This window comes from Nilaparvata lugens, chromosome 1, assembly GCF_014356525.2.
Source record: "Nilaparvata lugens isolate BPH chromosome 1, ASM1435652v1, whole genome shotgun sequence".
In the NCBI taxonomy this organism is placed as follows: Eukaryota; Metazoa; Arthropoda; class Insecta; order Hemiptera; family Delphacidae; genus Nilaparvata; species Nilaparvata lugens.
The window spans coordinates 56,276,324-56,297,416 of record NC_052504.1 but is presented as its reverse complement, the minus strand read 5'-3'; the positions used below and the strand labels follow the sequence as shown (position 1 = coordinate 56,297,416).

The window sequence follows — 21,093 nt, the reverse complement described above, 5'->3', positions numbered from 1 at the left end:
TTTTATGATTCCTCATACAAATTATCTGCAAACATGCTTATCTGCAAGGTAGGTCTTTGAAAAGGAATAAGGAAAAATGTGGAACCTAGAATAGACCTTGAGGTATATTTGAGAGGCAATAATGTTAAGAGGTACCTGCACTGGAATTGCTCAACATTTATTCAACATTATTTGTCTTTAGGTTGACTCTTAACTATTCTCACATACAAAGCATAAGTAAATAAAATTTTAGATTGTTGGATTTTTGGAGTGCTATGAATATTGTACTCGATCTTCTCTGAGTGCATACAAACTTGGAATGCTTTCTTCTAATGAATACTACTCGTTTTATTGTACTTTGTAAATAATTATGTAAATGAAATAATTGAACTATCAATTCCTCTAGTAAATTAGGTATGTTGCTTATAATAATTATTGTTTTTTTTTCATCCGTTTTCTTAATACATATATGGATGAAAATTATAAACAATATGGAAATAAATTGGAAATTGCATTTGTTCAAATGCTAATTAATGAATAATTATTAATTATATTAATTAATTATACTAATTAATAATTATTATTAAACGAAAATCCAAATAAAATGCTGTAATTCACCCCGAACACTTCAGCTACTGCAAATATTGACAAATAAGATGGAAATTCCATCTATAGTAAGGTCCACGTTATAATGGGAGTTTGTGATTTGCAATGGGGTTGCTATTCTTGTCTATTATTCAACAAAGCAGATGGCGCTATCTCTTTCACGCTTTGCGATGTTGCCACATCGTTTATCAACAATGTAGAAATTCAACTAATTCACAAAATATTCAATCTCAATCATGAAAATTTCTTGACAAATAAAATATGATTAACTAGGTATTTTCAACAATAATGAGCAGTTAAATTGATCAGATATTCCAGTATCAGCTGTTTGGGTGGCAAGGCTGAGATCTGGCAACCCTTTTCTCCTATCTTTTCTACACTGCCATTATAACGTGGACCTCACTATAGCTGTTTACCCTGTTGTCAATATTTGCAGTAGCAGAAGTCTTCGGGGTGAATTACAGCATTTAATTTGGATTTTCGTTTAATCTATATATATAAAAGCGAAATGGCACTCACTCACTGACTGACTGACTGACTGACTGACTGACTCACTCACTCACTCGCATAACTAAAAATCTACCGGACCAAAAACGTTCAAATTTGGTAGGTATGTTCAGTTGGCCCTTTAGAGGCGCACTAAGAAATCTTTTGGCAATATTTTAACTCTAAGGGTTGTTTTTAAGGGTTTAAAGTTCGTCTTTTAGCATGTATATTCTTCTTCTCCCAATCTCTTAATTATAATTGAAATTTCCATATCATATGTTACTATAGAACTATAATCTAGATAGAGTACCTCTTCGAAACAGTTGTTAACTGGCAACTAAATTAATAATTTTGTCAGGTTGGTATTAAGTTGAGTTGACTATATTAGGTTGGCACCAAGTTGAAGATTTAAATGCATTTATCGCGGAAAAATTGATTGGGCATTCCTACTTCAATCCTGGGAATATTATATTACTAGGCGTCAGGCTCGCTTCACTCGCCATATCTGTTTAGCCAGACGTTTAGTCTGGACCCCCGACTGGATTGCTCTAACATATGATAAAAATGCTCAAATGAAAAATGCAGGCGAGCGAAGCGAGCCTGCTGATCTCATTCTCGGACGATCCAGTCGGGGGTCCAGGGGGCGGAGCCCCCTGGCTAGACGGATATGGCGAGCGAAGCGAGCCTGACGGCTAGTGATAATTATAAGCAATACTATTATATTTAGCATACGCTGCTGAAACAGCTGTGTGAACCGATATAAATTATTATTATTTGTCTTTGAGAATGAATGGATTCAGATTACGATATTTTATTTGCTATTTTCAGTACGGTATTTGCTTTTTCGTTTGCAGCCGATTGGACGTGGAACGCGAGCACATGCAGCCGCTGGCGTCACGCACTTATCCCGCTATGGACAATTCGGACATGTACTATGCACTTGACTTCAGCGACAGTCAGAGCTCGCCACTCATCCAATAGTCGAGGTGCTAAACAGAGTCCTCTGTCGAGCTGCTAAAAACAGTCCCCGATCACAGACCTAAACAAACTTCCAAGATGAATAGATCTATTAACCTTCTTTGAAGAGATTCATTTCACACTGCCGGCATTGATTGGATGGGAAGCATTGATGTTATTAGGAAGGTTAGGTGACATTTTCAAGTGAATTCCACTACATCTATTTATCTTGGAGCCATTGGGTGTAAAACCGATGCATGAGTTTTTGACCGAAAAAATACAGAAAGTAGAACAGAAAGTTATTACTATCTGTGACAGGGAGTACTAGGTAAAACTAAATTATTGTGCTGGACAGAGAACTCTGTCATTGTATTATAACTTATGAGACTTCAGCGATGAGCGTTAAACACAGTCCCAAATTATTGTATTAGGCTGAGGCTACTATGAGACAGACTCAGACCGCTGGATGAGAATGTGTTGAATAGAGCCACAGTTTTCCATCATCGCATTAACTAAAGAGACGCCTGTTTTATCGAGTGTACCAAAGAAACTGCTGAGTTATTGTGTGCTCAACAGAAACTTGGGTTATTTGCCAGGCTTGTTGGGTTATTGATGTTACTTGAGAGAGTCCTTCGTCATTGAGCTAAACATAGTCCTGATCCTGAGATGTGCTAAAATGAGCTAATCATTGAGCTAAAAGCATCATTGTGCTAAACTGGGAAGAATACTGCGCTTTTGGACTCTGTATATATTGGATTCTCATTCAGTGTACAGTAATTAACTACATACATGAGGTGAGGATAGGTGAGCTATGTGTAAAAAACACAAGCAAATTAATTTTTATTGCATAATCTTGATGGACTGACCTATTGTTGTACTCCTCCTCCTGCTTTTTATCTCAGTGTTGATCTTGCATTATTGGCACCAAAATAATAATAGTATATTATGTAAAATATTATTTTTGAATACTGAAAATATATTATTAATGTACGTTGAAAGGTTTCACAGTTTCATTAAAGAAACAATCTCCCAGCTCCCTTAATACAGACATAACGCATCATCCTGCTTACACAGAGCATTGAATTTGAGTGGATGATATGGGGCATCATCTGATATTATTTACTCTATATGAAATTGTAAATCATCAAATGACATTTTATTTATTAGCCTAATCATCCAAAGAAATTTTCATGAAATTGTTTCTAGATTGATTTTAAAATTCAAATGGAACTCAAAGACAAAATTGCCAATTAAAATAGAAGAAAATAGAATTCAATTCAGTTTGAATAATTGCCATGAAAGAGTTTCCTTGCAATTTTTTTCCGTTCAAGACCTTCAGGAAAGATTATGCTTTGAAGGCAAATTTCAAAAATAATATTGTAAACCAATTGAAATTTATTTATTTAATTTAAGTTATTTATTTATTTATAAGGTTAGCAAAAAAAAAATACAAGAATCGGAAAAGAAAAAACAGGCTATTGCCTAAATTATCTGAAGCAATCCAGAATATGTATTGAAAAACATATCAGCACGTTCATGCTGCAATTGTTCTAATTAGTTGGAACAAATAGTGTTATTATTCAATGTACTATTTTATGTTTCTAAAAATGTCATCTCAAGACTCTGCATAAGATGCATAATGCAATTTAGGAGTAATTATACTATTTTGACTTATTGTCAGAAGATAATTAAAAGCTGTTGAATCCTATAAATGAGTTCCACTCATCTGATAATAGACAATTCTTAAATGAAGTGCAGATTACACTAAATTTTTATGTTTATGAACTTATTAGAGCAAACAAACTAGTGATTCCTACTGAGTTCACTGTTATCATTTATAACTGTATAGATCTGACAATCTTCATAAAGAAAACCCGGGTCGCTTCTACCATAATTTATTCTTCCTTAGGTAGTTTATCGATAGCAGAAAAATTTAAAACTTTCATCCTGAGGGTGAGAAACGATTCTCTAAAACTCTCTGGTTATTCTAGATTCTAGTCGAATTATCAAACAGCTGAGTTGAGTATAGTAGATGTGGAATGATGTTTTATTCCTGATACATTTTTCATTCTCTTTCTCAGGGGGTCCGGGGGTGGTTAGGCCTTCTCCGTTGTCCTTCACAATTAAATATTATATTTATCGCATGTAAATAGATTTTTGATTGTTTAGATTATTTCATAATGATCTTTTCGTATATTATACGCCGAAATTGCACAGAAAATTCTATTACAGTTATTGAAAATCAGTTAGACAATGCTCAAATGTTCAATAAAGGTGCCAAAATGTTTAAATGGTGTGTGTCTATGTGGTATTATGACGAAATTTCATTGTTAAATTTTTAGTATTGAAATGGTGTATAAAATAAAATGATTCTATATATGCTCAAATAGTAGTAGAGATGCGTTTGATTATAGCATTTTGTTCCATTTACATTGTAACGATTTCTTTGAATTGATTCATAATAGTTTCACAATCAAACGTTCAGTACTATCAATATTATTCTATTCATTTTCTTAATATTACAGATAAATGGATGATAGGTGTTTGTTAGTACTATTTGAGATTTTATCAGCTTTTCGACAACCCAAATTTTGAATTTTGCAAATCATTGATCATGAAATCGTTGTTGAATGGCTAGTGTGATTCATGTAACAAAAATATGCTTTGTCTAAATAAATATGTTGAAATTTTAAAGCTTTTCTTAAACCTTCACCTTGGAATTCAACTAATAGTTACGTTACACCTTATACTGCATTATTATATTTATGAAACAACTTATGCTTATTAGAGACGTATTCAACGAGTTTCAAATAATGTAGCCAAGGTTAATAGTTGAAAAATTGTGATCTTCATAACAAACCTTATATGTAGGTGTCCCAAAAAGATCGATTGGTTTTTATATAACTATAACTTCAATGGTTTTCAACACAAATCTGATGATGGTACAGTGTCTACGCTTTCTGGATTGACAGCCATATGTGAATCCATAATGCGATGAGCCAGTGAGAAGTAGTGAATCTAGTGGACGTCGTCATAAAATGGCGATCAATCCAGAGAATGTATTAAGATTGACCAGCATCAGTACCCGAGTTCAATTAGGTGAAGGATTCAGCTGTGGGTCTTGGTTGCAGTACCACTTTTGTTAATAATTATGACGCGTTATTCAATTTAGCAACTTCACAAACTCAGAAATGTAAGAAAATCAAACTTGAAATCCATTGAAGTTAAAGTCAATTGAAAACCAACCACCTTATTTGGGACACATTTTATTTATTTACCTTTATATAATCCAAGGTTTATAAATACAGGTTTAAAATTAATTTAAAAAGATGACTAGATAAAAATCCCACTATTATTATATAAAAGTTTAATTTGCATTTGATGATTATAAACTAATTAACAAAATAATAATATAAATGGTACCTACAATATTAAGAACTGAGCGTACAATGGAGGAAGTTAGCCTGAGTACAGTGTTACGTGTATTGATCGAAAGAGTCCATGACACTGTTTAAAAGATCATCATCCTCATCATCATCAAACCGAACATCTTTCAGAAAGTCTGTGATATTTGGCTGTTTCTGAAAACAGGAAAATTATAAATATCTCTTTCCTGTATAGAGCTACTTGTAAATAAATATAAAGAAAATAAAAATCTCAGTACCCTTTTTTTTTAAATATTTTATCACAACATGTTTCGGTCATTTATGCCATTTTCAAGTGATATGAATTAAATAAAAATAAATACTACTGGAAGTTTCTTATTTTGATCATATGTTAGTGTATTCATATGTTTTTATGAACTAGGACTGTAAATTTTGGGTTTAAATTCTATCAAAAATGGGGTTATTGGTGTCATGACTGAAACATGTTGCAATAAAATATTTTAAAAAAAGGGTACTGAGATTTTTATTTTCTTTAAATTATAAATAATACAATAAAGATAATCAGTATCATACTCAAGCAATCAAAAAATTGCAATAAATAAAATTTCACATTTTCAACAGTAAATGAGTACCACGTCCGGAAGAATTTCAAGGCCCTGGAACCACATTGGGATCGTTATCAATATTATCTTGAGCCTGGAGTGAATACATTGATACATAGATAGAGTGCAGAGTACAGTATTTGAGATCGGACTCAACTCAACATGTATGTAAGTGAAAATGGAGTTTGATTATTGAGAAACAGTTCAAGTGAGGGTGAAAGCTTGAGAAGAAGAATAACAATAATTAAAAAAAAATTCCATCCTCGAATAAACATTGCACACAGTTAAATTTTTTGAATAATTTATTGAGACTATAATATAGTCTATATTATTATAAATACGTAAATGCAGAATTAATTGGGATTATGAACAAATTATCCTGGTAATATACAGGATTCACAGTTTCAAGATTTGAAACTTGATTATTTGAGCCATGAATAAATTTTACCTATGAAATAAGTGGAAATCAACCACCAGTCATTCGTATTTATTGAAATCATAATAATTATAATGTTAGAAGTTCTGAAAAGAATAAATGAAGATTATAACTTTATTGAATAATAAACCAGTACTTTTTGAATCTATAAAACAAGTTGCCTGCTTTTGGTGGAATAATAATAACTATTCACACTTCTCAAAGGGAAATATCTTATGATAAACTACGATTTCGTTAACTACAGGCACACACACCTCTAAGAGTTTACTTTAGGTGGTTGTGCTACAGTAAAACAATAGGCCTATTCTTCTTTTTTCATCTTAATCGTCTTCTTCCTCTCATTTTTATTATTATTCAATTTATTCTTCTCTTTCTTGAACCTATTCTTATTTTTATCTGCATTTTTCTTCGTTACAAAGTTAGTCCTTTCAAACAAGAAGTTAACTCTCAACTTTAAATTAATGATATTAGACTAAGAAAGAGATTTACTAACTCCAGTTAGTAAGTTCCCATGCAACTTAGTTTTCACGCAAACCGCAATAGTTTTTGCTATTGGGGATTACCAGCTATTGTTCTCTGTTTGAATAGAAGTTTCTATTCTACCATCATTCTTCTTGATCTTGAACTTCTTTTTCATCCTGAAAATTTTCTCTGTGATTTTTGAATGACACGTTCTATTTTTTCGTGATTACGTCCTGAGATTTCTAGTTATTGAGTGAAATATTTCCAATTAATTCATTAATTTAAGCCATCTAAATTCAAAATAAATAGTTTCCATGTCTATTTCGGACTAAAATTGTATAGAAATTGTGCATATGAAAGACTACTAACCTTATCTTGGACTGTGTCAACACCTAAATTTGCAAGAAAAATAGCACAAGGACTACCTCATTATTTTATCTACCAATGTTATTTTACATCAGTGTCATTCGCATCGTAACTAAATAGACACGTCAGAATAAATGAGAATAATAATACTGCACAATGTTATAACATTTAGATCTGGTTGCACGTGCGTCTTTTAGGTGTAAACGTGATCAACCGCTGATTAAAGACGTCACCCCATTCTCTAATAAGTTCTCGTGACTCGTGACATTCAATAACGGTTAAATTTAATCGAAGTTCGAATATAATCTGAGTTTTGTTCAAAAAGCTTCACTTATACAATAAACATGTTAAAAAGCAGTAGCCTACTTTGAATAAGTTGAATTCAACTTTGCCATCTCATTTATACTTCCTAATAATCACAGCAGAACGTAAAACATGAATGAAATCATTGTTTCAATGCTCTGATGTTGTTTGATATTATTAATTTGAAAATGAATGGCATAATCTAATAGAAAAAAACAAAAACAAAATAAACAATGGCTAAATAAAGTTTAATCAAACAGTGATACCCAAATGTTGGCCCCATCAGATCTGTATATTTTTCTATATAAGATTTTCATTAATAGGTCAGCTCTTGATAACCGATCTGTGCCTTGCATTTCATGAAATATGTGTCTATCTGGAGAAAATTAAAGGATTTAAGGTGATGTTTATCCTCCTTCAAATATTACACTCATTTTCTTCAAAAAACTTATAAATAATATCAAATAAACATTGTAAATTAATACATATTTATATAGATTACGATTGCTTGGAAGGTTCATCAGTGAAAGGTATCAACTTGAATTTTGTATAAGGTTTATTCCAATATAATAATAATTATATGCTAGTCCACATATCTTATAACAATCTAATCTGGATTCGACGATTACTGGATGAAATATATATTTTAATAACGTTCTAGAAAAATATGAAGGTGTAATGAGACCCTAAGAAAACGATTATTCATTGCACTTGAATACATACCGTTTTGGAGACACTGGTTTCGGTGACGTCAGCAGTGTCTTTGAGCGAGTCACTGGTGAGACCGACCTTGTTGAGAACGGTGAGCTTGCTTTCGATGAGGGGCCACATGAAGTCATCGCAAGTGCCCTTGGCCAACAGGTATTGGATGTGCACACTGTCCACTTGCCCAATCCTGTGCACTCTGTCTTCCGCTTGGAACAGGTCCTTCAAATAAAGTTATTTATTTATTTATCACATTGTGTGCAAATACTTGACATGAGGAAAGGCGGCATAATAAGCTCATGCCCACAGTGGATATACATACATGAAGCAACTGGTGATAGCAACGCAAAGCAAACTGGAATCGTTCTCACACATCATTCATGACGAGTTCACAGTGAGGTAGGTGATGCTCCAAAAACCACATGCCGTAAACAACTAGCTCAATTTCGCAGTTGTCATCAGTACTAGAGTGCATTTTGTTAATGAGAAGGGATCGATTCATTTCTGTGCCAACACTTTTCCTTGTTTTTGTTCACTTGTAGAATAGATTAATTGGTTCATAAATATAATCTATTTAATTATTTTATTTTAAAGAGCTACTTTTTCAATTTACTATCCATTCTTGACCTATTGAGAATTGGAATTTTGCCTCTGAAATTCATGAATTCATCCAGGTTGAGCATCTCCAAGAAATTTAAAACTTGGTTCCTCCAAAATGATGAGAGAGCACTACAAATATTTGTTGAATACAACTGTTTCATTTCACCACACTTGAAAACAACACACTGACATTTTAATTTGAATGATTGAAATGATAGTTGGAAGAGAAAATATCATAATGGGTAGAATAGGCTCTTTCCAGTTACAGAGAAATTTAATCTATTATTTCTTCAATATTAACAAAATGAAGAAATAAAATTTATTATTCAATAAAACTTGTATCACTTCGTTATTAAATTATTCATCAATGCAAATAGCACAACCTTTTTTATTAGATTTAACATCAACAAACAAATTTAACAATGCACAATTTGAAGCACTGATTTGAGCTAGGCAATTGATTGGGTGGGTGCGATTTCAGTAGCCTAGACTAGCCTGGCTAGTAATGCACATAACAAATATGTATTCCATAAGATGAGGTGAAATTGATATTATATCGAAGCAGGGAGTATATCGATATGTTAAGTTAACAGCGAACAAACCTAGGTTTTGCTGGACCTTTCGGATTGAAAACGTGTTATTTTTAGTTCAAGAATTTCCGTGTTGATTGCAAGCTTAGTGGGCATTTATGACTTATTTATTATTTCTAAATCATACATTTTATTCATCTATTGTATTTTTTTCAATTTAAAAAAAAATATCGAGTGAACTGGCTGGCTCAGGTCTGGTATTAGAGCTTTTCAGGTCGCAAATGATCAATTTCAGGGCCTCTGACATGACCTAACGACTGCTTTTTAGGCAGCCGGAACCGACTGCCTAAAAAATTGAATTTGATATTGAATTAATTGTCGATTTTAATGGGAAATTTATTTGAATAAAACTGTCCGAGTAAAGTTTGTTTTGAATAATTAATTGAAGCCATTAAGAAGTAAGAATGGTGTAATGTGTGGGGAGTGGGACTTACACCGGGATTCCAGAAGAGTTCGGCGAAGACAACGAGATGGGCGGCGGTGAGCGTAAGGCCGGTATTGGCCGCCTTGATGGAGAGCACGGCCACCCGGCAGCTAGAGTTCGTCTGGAAGTCGTCGCACAGTCGTTTGCGCTCGTCCGTCTGCACTCTGCCGTCGATTCTGATGAACCTTAATTCCAAAAACATCACAGTTCAAAGTCACAAAGTACAAAAAATTACACGGGTCATTTTTTCAACCTTCTATCACATATCATTAGACACAGACAAGCGGTAGGGGACGACTTTCACAGAGCTGAGCTTATCATCCCCACCAAACGCCCTGTGATCGGTGCGGCCATATCGTCAATTGTTGTCGAGTTATAGACCCACAAACATGGCTGCCTCACTTGAGTCTGCCGCCAAGTGCTAGTGCGTAGCGTTATTCGATTTTGCAAGCAAAAGGCTTCATAAAAGATTTGCACCAATGTAAGAAGGCATCTTCTCATATAGTCGGAGTCTATGCTGTTTTAAAGCTAATTTTTTTCTGCCTCTAGTATTGTGATTGTGAAATTCACAATATTTTAGCATAAATCTAACGAAGAATGATTCAAGAATACGTAGAGAAAACATGAGTGGTGATGTGCGTGAATTGCCTGTGATATCTAGTGAAAGCCTTTCCCTAGATGCCTAGGGAAAGTGAAAGACGTCAGTTGAAATGACTTCCGAGATCATAATGATGCATGACAACTCAGACTCACAGTGCTGATGCAACTATACGGCTTCATCAGCAAATCAAATGGGATAATTTCGATCACCTCACCATACAAATCTGACTTGGCCACTAGTAACTCATACCTTTTCCTCGAACTCAAAACATAAATTTGAGGGCAGAGCTTCCATACTTCCATACTAACGAGGAGCTCCAAAAACAACCTTATAGCCCACTTAAACTCATTTGGCGGCAGTATTTTATGGAGAGGGTTTTGGTAGGCAGGTCTACTGGTATGAAAATGCCTCATCCATCACGACAATTATGTTTTCTATTTGTTTTTATTGGCAACATTTTTTTCAACTACTATAGCGGATCAATTTAGAATAGGATATGCTAATAAACATACATACTTGACACTCTTCTTAATCAGAGTCTGGCAGATCCCATCCAAGACTTCTCGATGATGAGCGAAGCATAGAAACTTTTTATTCTCGTCGAGAAGTTTCTCGATGTACTCACTGCAATACAACAAATACATCAGGAAGTTTGAAATCTTAAACAGAATCGGAATACTTGAAATTAGAAAAAATAAAAAAAGCAAAGAAAAACAGTAATTAAATTCACTTCTGAAAGCATGAGACTCAAACCATTAGATTCAAATCAAAATTACTTGGAGTAACAGACAAAAAATAAATAGTACTATTCATTTGCTGCAGCATTTTTACTAACCAGAAGCAACTAAATTTTTGAAACTTACCAAACAGCTTTCAGTTTATTCTTGCCAGTTTCACCATAGTACAGCATAATTTGACTTCGCTTTTCGGAATGTGACAGTTGGTCGTGCGTCAAAGTATCATGGAAACTTTGCATTTCTTTGGTTGTTTTTATCGTATCACTGTTCAGTATTACCACTTGCCTGTAAAAAAATGAGTATTTTATTGAATGAAATTCTTTATTTGATTCCAGGTATTCGAAAGTGGAAGAAATAGTGAATAATTGATGATTTCATCAATAACGAAGAAAAAACAATTATTTTTATTATCACATATATCTGAATGCAGATTCCTATTAGATTAAGCGAGTGATTTCTGTAAGTATTTTTGTGGATATGTATGCATGTTGTATGTCGGACGGATCTCGAATACGATTTCAACGATTTTGATGAAATGGAATATAGTAGATTCGTGATACAAATTCGTTTAAAACGGGTCTCATTTTTGAGAAAACTAGCTCAAGGACTTTAAAAAGGATGAATTCATTCTTTGAGTGGTAGCTGACAAGACTGGCAGCATTCCTTATGAATAACGACAGAGCTTAACATTCAACCAATTCTGACTACAAATAAATAGAAATAAGATTGTGTTATCATAAAGTCCTTCTTGATTGCTACTTCCCAGCCCTATGGTACCTTTCAGATATAAATTAATAGAACTGGATTCAATTTAGTTTACTATTACTTATGACAGAATACTTCTAGTCCAGATTACGACATATATTTCACAGTAAAATTTAGAAATGAATTATTAATTTTTTGTCATCGCGAAATTAATTGAATAAATTTTACATCAAGAACCTAGCGCTCCTGGTGACAGGCTGAAGTAACTCCTCATTAGGTATAAAATGTATTCCATTTACAAAGTAAAAAAGTGAGTAACTTCTAAGATACTTACTATGTAACTTACTACCATAGTAAACGTACTATGAAAAACTTGTAGTAATCTGAAATATGTATTAATAAATTGATAATTGATACGGATAAATTATTGACAGATAATAATTCAACTCACCTAACTTTAGAAGGTAACTGAGTGAGTACATCTTGTTTCAGTCTTCTGATCATAAATTTAGATTCGAGAACAATTTTAAGTTCGTCGACGTGTGACGAGCCAGAATTATCCCAGCCGAATCGGTTTTGTTTGGCATCACAATAACGTTTTGCGTATTCACGGCTAGAAATCAGATAACAATATTGGATTAGACAAAAGTATTTAGACTGAGAGAAAAAATGAACTATTCTGAAACATTACAGAATTAAGTCAGATAGTGTACATTTTAAGATAACTAAGACAATGAATACTTGAATCAACAGATAATCATATGAAAGTTCAACTAAACAAATACCGAGACAAAATATCAACATTTATCAAAATTGAAGCGAAAAGATTCTGCATAGATATGTGCGAAAGAAAAAGTTATAAGTTTCAGTAGTATATGACAGAATATAATGAAATATTCTTTATTGTTCAAAAATATGTAAATGATGGCTATAGAATGATCAACCAGTTGTTTGAATTGTTTTAAATAAAAGGGTTTTTAATAATTTAAGAAAAGTAGCCTATACAAGTGAAGTGTACAATATGACAAGGTACTTACTATATATAAACCAGTACTGTAGTTACTGAACTAAGTTAGATGAAAAATAACAATAATTGATGCACAAAGTAATGCATAACAATTGCAAAGCACATAAAAAGTAACAGGAAGTTATACGCCGTGATTCAGTAGAATTTAATTTACCGTGACTTGACTGTTACACAAAGCCATAGATATATGCATGATTCATAAATTATTTATAGGTATAGTAGATGATTGTTATGGAGCAATCCTATAACTTGACAACAATCTGCCCACGCCGATTATATAGCATTTGATGGGGAGGACACACTGTTCAGTCTGTGTACATCGCCCCCTATGTCTTATGATATGTGATCGGAGAGTGAACAAAATAAGCATTATAATCAAATTGCTCGATATACTTGAAATATTGTTATTAGCTATTTGTAGAATAATTCGCCAAATATCACAATAAATTCTGCACTCACTGGTTGAGACGTGTGAATCATTTCAATAATTCAAAAATAATGAAATAAATTGTGCCACAAAATATATAAGTTACTGGTGATTTTTAACAGCAGAAAAATCTGGTCCATTTATGATCTACTTCTCAAAATACTGAACAATACCTTGTTTGTTCCTTGAATGCATTTGAATATAGGAAACGCAGAACAAAATAGAAATTGTTTAGCAAATATCCAAGTACTCTGTAAGTGAGATCCACGTTATAATGGCAGTATATGATTAACATTGGTGTTGTCTATCTGTTAACCTTTTTGTGTACATGTTAAACTTGTCTATCATTCTACAAAGCAGATAGCGCTATCATTTTCTAGCTCCGCAACGTTGCCAAATTGTGTTTCAACAATTCAGAAATATAATTAACTAACAAAATATCCAATCTCAATTATGTGAGTTAATTATTTTATCATTGAAAAATATATTTTATTGACGAATAATGTATAATTGAAAAAAATGTTATAATGTATATCTCTGTAACTCACTTTTTTCTGTTGAAATAAATAAAAACAAGAATGAACAATTAATATTACATCAGATATACTGGTATCAACAATCCTCCATAGAAGGCAGTGGCACGGCAGATAATTAGCAACGTTGTTTTCCTATCTTCCTCTACTGCCATTACAACGTGAACCACACTATAGATCGGGGAGAGATTTTGATGAGGAAGTGCAACTACTGTATAACTAATGCAATGAAGAGTTGTACTGACAAATTGCCGAAGAAGTTGGGTTGCATGGCCACCAGCTGGGTGTAGAGCTCGACTGGCCTTGACAGCGCTGGAGTGCCGCTCAGCAGAATGACGCGCGACAAGTGCTTCACCATGTCCAGCGCCGTTTTGCTGCGTTGCGACGCGCCACTCTTCAACGAGTGACTTTCGTCCTGTGCAAAATAATTGTAATATCTAACTACAATTTGGTGTTTTAATTCTTCTAAATTTAAGATTTGCATCTCATATATATTTTCGGACGAAAATTGAACTTGAACTTTTTACAGTAGAAACATAAACTATTTTTTGGACAGGTAACATTATCAAAATTTGGGAATGGAATAGTTTTGGGCCAAGCCTGTTGTTCCTACCCAATCATATTTATATGATTTGTAATATTGTATCCACGAATAAATAAATAAAACAAGCTTCTCACTCTTATAATATCAAAAAATCTAAAGACATAGCATAAAGAACGTTCAATTTTAAGAGCAAAACTGTTTGGCTAGCGAAACATTTTTTGTTGATTCCATCGTAGAGAAAATATAGCATAAGAAGATATCCCATGGTATAAGTCGTGTATGTTCTAATTTCTAGCAGATATTTTGTTAACTCAAGCCGATTACTGTCGACTACTGTCTATTATCACTGTTTTGGCCGGGTGCTTCAAAAAAAATAACTACTAGGACTATCGGCTTGAATAACATTGAAAATTGGAACATAACGCCCAATACCATGGGATGACTTCTTATGCTATCTTTTCCATATGAAAAGAAGAAAATACCGCTAGCTGGAGAAGTTGAACAAACATTATTTGAAGATCATACGTAAATTGACATAGTAGAACAACTATCAAAATTTGATACAACTATCAAACATTAAATAGAACAACTATCAAAATTAAATCTAAATTTGATAATACTAAATGTATGATAGAACCTCCGTCCAAATGCAAAAAAATAGAATCTAACCTAAATGATGGGAAATGCTCTGAAAATGGTCGAAATAAAACGTACAGTGAGGTTTTGAAGACAGCAACCAAAAATATAGCTGAGGGAAATAAAGATAGGAAAGGGAGAGTTCTGCTACTGACGTCCAGTCATGGACGTGATTGCAGTGATCTCCTTGATAAAAGATTAAAAAGTAAATTAAACAAAGTAGATGAATGGATAACTGAAGATATTCTTACTCAAAGAAATATTGTTAGGGAAGCTTATGAGGAATTTAAATTAGTGAGGGATGTTCCGAGTGAGGTCAAATACAAATGTCTAAAGAAAAACTATGCAAAAGAAGTGAGGAAAGCTAAGTGTAAGAAAACAGCTGAAATATTAACAACTAGTACCAATTTTAACTCTGCTGTTTGGGAGGTAATTAATAGAAATAGGAGAGCAGCTCAAAAGGATACAGTTACTAATGTCCCTAGGATAATCGATGAACATGGAAATTATATGGATGATAGTATAGACATTTGTAACTTTTTCAATAAATATTATCAACAGGTTGCATATAATCTCCAAAAGTCACTGAACACTAATACTTATAATACAACTACATTAAATGCTGAGCCATTGAAAAGGTATTTAAATTTCATCCATTATCGAGAGATGAGTTGTCAAGAATAATAAAAAATTTGAATAACAAAAAACAGTAGGTTTGGATGGGGTCTCAAGCAAAATTTTAAAAGAATGTGAAAATGAATTACTGGACCCTTTATTGCATCTCCTTAATACTTCACTAGAGCAGGGTATTTTCCCTGATGATCTGAAACAAGGAAAAATTTTGCCAATTTTCAAGAGCGGTGATTCTGAAAGAGTTGAAAATTATAGACCCATTAGTATTCTAAATGTAATAAGTAAAATTTTTGAAAGAGTAGTTTTAAATAGGTTATTGATGCACCTGGAAGAAATTAATTTCATATGTGATGAACAGCATGGGTTCCAGAAAGGGAAATCTACTAAGACTGCAATAGTATCCCTTGTTGAAAGACTAATAGATATAATAGATTCAGGTGAGAAGGCAGCCGCAATTTTTCTTGATTTATCCAAAGCTTTTGATTGTGTGAACCATAGAATATTATTGGAAATACTAAAAACTGTAGGTGTGAATGGTATAGAACTAAAATGGTTTGAATCATATCTCATAGGTAGAAACCAGTGTGTTGAGCTTACCAAGGTGGATGGGAATGAAATAGTAAAAATTAAATCTCAAAAACTGGAGGTCCAGGCTGGAGTACCTCAAGGCTCAATTCTGGGTCCCTTACTGTTTCTGTTGTATGTGAACCAATTACCAAAAGAGTTAAAAGATCACAGAGCTCTGTTGTTTGCTGATGACACATCGCTTATCTTTAACAATTATTTATTAGATAGTCTAGAAATAAATGCTTTTACTGGAGTACAGTCAATTGTCCAATTCTTGAAGCAAAGGCAATTAACAATAAATAGTAAGAAATGTCAATTCCTACAATTCAAAAGTAAATATAATTCAGTAGAGGATAGAGAAATAAATGTGTTTGTAGAGGAAAATGAATTAGACCAAGAAGAGAAAGTAGCATTCTTGGGAATTTTATTGGACAGGAAATTAACATGGCATCCTTACATTGAGAGGATATGTAATAAGATATCATCTGGGGTATTTGTCCTGCGGCAGCTTGCTAGGCTGAATGATAAAAAACTACTGTTAACTGCTTACCATGGACTTATACTATCTCATATTAGGTATGCTATTTTAGTATGGGGTAATTCATCTCAACAAAATATGGACAGAGTGTTTAAGATTCAAAAGAAGGCACTCAGATGTATAGAGAAAGTGAATAGGTTAGACTCTTGTAGGCCTTTATTTAAAAAGCTTGGTCTATTAACTGTGCCATCTTTGTATGTATATGAAGTTGTAATGCATGTGAAAACGAGTGGTGTGATCCAGAATTCAGATGTTCATGAGTATAATACGCGAAACAGAGCAGATTATCATATAATGGGTCACAATAGTAGGTTATTTGAACAAAAACCAGATTATATTGGTAGGAAATTTTATAACAAGCTACCTCAAATCTTGAAAAGTAATGATGATTTGAAGATTTTCAAAAAACAAATGAAAAAATATTTAGTTGATAAAGCTTTTTATAGTGTACAAGAATTCCTTTCAAACCTAAACTAGGTTGAACTACTTAGTGTTAGAATTATTATGTAATAACATGACTTGTCTTATACTCCATGACTGGAGTCTTTAGGACGTAATCTTAAAAAAAAAAAAAAAAAAAAAAAAAAACTCTTGCATAGTCTATTTATTTATAAATGTAATTTATTGATTTTTCTTGACACTTGAAAATGGTATCATAGCCGGTACATGTATATACAAAAAGGAAACCAAAGTGATTGGACAAGAAGAAAATACCGCTAGACAGAGAAGTTGATCAAACATTATTTAAAGATCATTAATAAAATGAAAGTAGAACAACTCTTAACATAGTCTATTTCTGAATTTAATGAATTTTTCTTGATATTATTAGTAATGGCATCATAGCCGGAGCATGTGTATACAAAAAGAAAACTAAAATGGTACCAATTATTTCATTCAAGAATTCCAAATTTAAATATAATGTTATGAGATTATAGGGATCAGATCATGATATGATTATGAGATTTACTAACACGGGATTCTGAGAACTTCATCTAAAACCAACTGCTAGACGTTTGTTATCACCATGGTCAAAAATAGCAAATCCACGATTTAACAAAAATAGCAAGAAATAATGGATTCAAAATTGCTAATATGCCTTATGGATAGCATAACCTATAATTTTTATCCATTCATAACTCTACCTTTATTGTATTATCATTCATCCCATCATCATCACCTAGGCTTAAAATACTTCTAGAAAGTCGCCTTTGTAAAATAATAAATATACAGTATAGTAGTAGAACCACTATTCAACAAAATTGGCTAGAGATAGTGGACTCAATCCTAAATCTAAATAACTATTTCGATGATATAGATAGAAATAAATATTTATACAATGAGTTAAATCTATCATGTAGCTAGTGTTGTTCAATCGACTGAGTAGATTGTACAATTAACAATGAACTGGTGACTGACTACCAGCTCAAATGAAAAAGCATAGCTCAAGCTTATGTTAATATAATGTTAATGCTTTGAAGGGACGGATTCAAAGATCCAAAGGTTCAAAGTACCTCACACGTCAACCAAAGCTTATTGTGTGCCCCAAGTATATTAGTTGGGCAAACCAATTCCTGTGTCCTTTACAAGGTCTAGGAGTTTTTTCCCTATACTAACATCCCATTCCTCACCTGGTTGCTTACAGCCAAACAGAGCCCTTCTTCTAGCCCCAAGTCTTTCGCAATCTAGTATGATATGCTTGGCAGTCTCTTCAGACTGATTACAAAGCCTACTCATCTGACTTTCATTTCTGAGTCCAATCGTGTGGAGATGTTTCCTGAAGTGGCCGTGTCCAGTTATCAGAGCAATCAACTGCTTGACCTGACCTCTAACCAGAATCACCAGCCAGCAGGTAAAGCAAGGGCTTGCGTCTGCCAGCAGCCTTTTGCCAAGTGCTTGACCAGGGTGACTTTGCCATTGCTGGTGATGTAAGTCCCTGGACCATTTACTTATTGTATGGAAGGCAGTTGTTTTGCTTATGCTACAGCTTGGCTCTGGACCAAAGAATGGCATACTGGAACCCCGCTTAGTAAGCTCATCTGCACGCTCGTTACCTCCTATGCCTACATGGCCAGGTACCCAACCAAGATACACAGAGTTGCGTGTTGCAAGCCTGCTGAATGTTTTGTGGCACTCCCACATCAATTTAGACTTGAAGCTCAAGCTTAATCTTGCAAACCTTACTAGTTGTATATTTATTATTACAATCTCATAATAAGTATAATAATAATATCATAATTATCACAAGTTGTATATTTATTATTACAATCTCATAATCATTGATACAACCAATTTGCATCTCATATATATTTTCGGACGAAAATTGAACTTGAACTTTTTACAGTAGAAACATAAACTATTTTTTGGACAGGTAACATTATCAAAATTTGGGAATGGAATAGTTTTGGGCCAAGCCTGTTGTTCCTACCCAATCATATTTATATGATTTGTAATATTGTATCCACGAATAAATAAATAAAACAAGCTTCTCACTCTTATAATATCAAAAAATCTAAAGACATAGCATAAAGAACGTTCAATTGTAAGAGCAAAACTGTTTGGCTAGCGAAACATTTTTTGTTGATTCCATCGTAGAGAAAATATAGCATAAGAAGATATCCCATGGTATAAGTCGTGTATGTTCTAATTTCTAGCAGATATTTTGTTAACTCAAGCCGATTACTGTCGACTACTGTCTATTATCACTGTTTTGGCCGGGTGCTTCACAAAAAATAACTACTAGGACTATCGGCTTGAATAACATTGAAAATTGGAACATAACGCCCAATACCATGGGATGACTTCTTATGCTATCTTTTCCATATGAAAAGAAGAAAATACCGCTAGCTGGAGAAGTTGAACAAACATTATTTGAAGATCATACGTAAATTGACATAGTAGAACAACTCTTACATAGTCTATTTATAAATGTAATTTATTGATTTTTCTTGACACTTGAAAATGGTATCATAGCCGGTACATGTATATACAAAAAGGAAACCAAAGTGATTGGACAAGAAGAAAATACCGCTAGACAGAGAAGTTGATCAAACATTATTTAAAGATCATTAATAAAATGAAAGTAGAACAACTCTTAACATAGTCTATTTCTGAATTTAATGAATTTTTCTTGATATTATTAGTAATGGCATCATAGCCGGAGCATGTGTATACAAAAAGAAAACTAAAATGGTACCAATTATTTCATTCAAGAATTCCAAATTTAAATATAATGTTATGAGATTATAGGGATCAGATCATGATATGATTATGAGATTTACTAACACGGGATTCTGAGAACTTCATCTAAAACCAACTGCTAGACGTTTGTTATCACCATGGTCAAAAATAGCAAATCCACGATTTAACAAAAATAGCAAGAAATAATGGATTCAAAATTGCTAATATGCCTTATGGATAGCATAACCTATAATTTTTATCCATTCATAACTCTACCTTCATTGTATTATCATTCATCCCATCATCATCACCTAGGCTTAAAATACTTCTAGAAAGTCGCCTTTGTAAAATAATAAATATACAGTATAGTAGTAGAACCACTATTCAACAAAATTGGCTAGAGATAGTGGACTCAATCCTACATCTAAATAACTATTTCGATGATATAGATAGAAATAAATATTTATACAATGAGTTAAATCTATCATGTAGCTAGTGTTGTTCAATCGACTGAGTAGATTGTACAATTAACAATGAACTGGTGACTGACTACCAGCTCAAATGAAAAAGCATAGCTCAAGCTTAATGTTAATATAATGTTAATGCTTTGAAGGGACGGATTCAAAGATCCAAAGGTTCAAAGTACCTCACACGTCAACCAAAGCTTATTGTGTGCCCCAAGTATATTAGTTGGGCAAACCAATTCCTGTGTCCTTTACAAGGTCTAGGAGTTTTTTCCCTATACTAACATCCCATTCCTCACCTGGTTGCTTACAGCCAAACAGAGCCCTTCTTCTAGCCCCAAGTCTTTCGCAATCTAGTATGATATGCTTGGCAGTCTCTTCAGACTGATTACAAAGCCTACTCATCTGACTTTCATTTCTGAGTCCAATCGTGTGGAGATGTTTCCTGAAGTGGCCGTGTCCAGTTATCAGAGCAATCAACTGCTTGACCTGACCTCTAACCAGAATCACCAGCCAGCTGGTGAAGCAAGGGCTTGCGTCTGCCAGCAGCCTTTTGCCAAGTGCTTGACCAGGGTGACTTTGCCATTGCTGGTGATGTAAGT

The 21,093-nt window shown here is 33.4% G+C and overlaps 2 protein-coding genes across 8 annotated transcripts in view; one reads left to right on the top strand and one right to left on the bottom strand.

Moving 5' to 3' along the window:
• Positions 1 to 4,722, top strand: part of LOC111058741 (delta and Notch-like epidermal growth factor-related receptor) — a 39,021-nt gene extending 34,299 nt beyond the window's left edge. The window contains exon 12 of the mRNA XM_022346306.2: positions 1,926 to 4,722. Coding sequence (XP_022201998.2) covers positions 1,926 to 2,052 — 127 coding nt within the window. The 3' untranslated portion in view covers positions 2,053 to 4,722. The remainder of the gene's footprint in view (positions 1 to 1,925) is intronic.
• LOC111058740 (SWI/SNF-related matrix-associated actin-dependent regulator of chromatin subfamily A-like protein 1) overlaps positions 1 to 21,093 on the bottom strand; it is a 45,382-nt gene that overhangs the window by 4,518 nt on the left and 19,771 nt on the right. For 6 of the 7 annotated variants that reach the window (XM_039437369.1, XM_039437356.1, XM_039437362.1 and 3 more), the window contains exons 7-13: positions 14,178 to 14,347; positions 12,397 to 12,558; positions 11,367 to 11,525; positions 11,020 to 11,127; positions 9,913 to 10,087; positions 8,307 to 8,510; positions 5,375 to 5,609 (exon numbers count right to left, since the gene is read on the bottom strand). In XM_039437369.1, the coding sequence (XP_039293303.1) occupies positions 5,505 to 5,609; positions 8,307 to 8,510; positions 9,913 to 10,087; positions 11,020 to 11,127; positions 11,367 to 11,525; positions 12,397 to 12,558; positions 14,178 to 14,347 (1,083 nt within the window). In that variant the 3' untranslated portion in view covers positions 5,375 to 5,504. Of the gene's footprint in view, positions 1 to 5,374; positions 5,610 to 8,306; positions 8,511 to 9,912; positions 10,088 to 11,019; positions 11,128 to 11,366; positions 11,526 to 12,396; positions 12,559 to 14,177; positions 14,348 to 21,093 lie in introns of those variants that run through there. The other variant, XM_039437349.1, reaches the window with a different exon arrangement.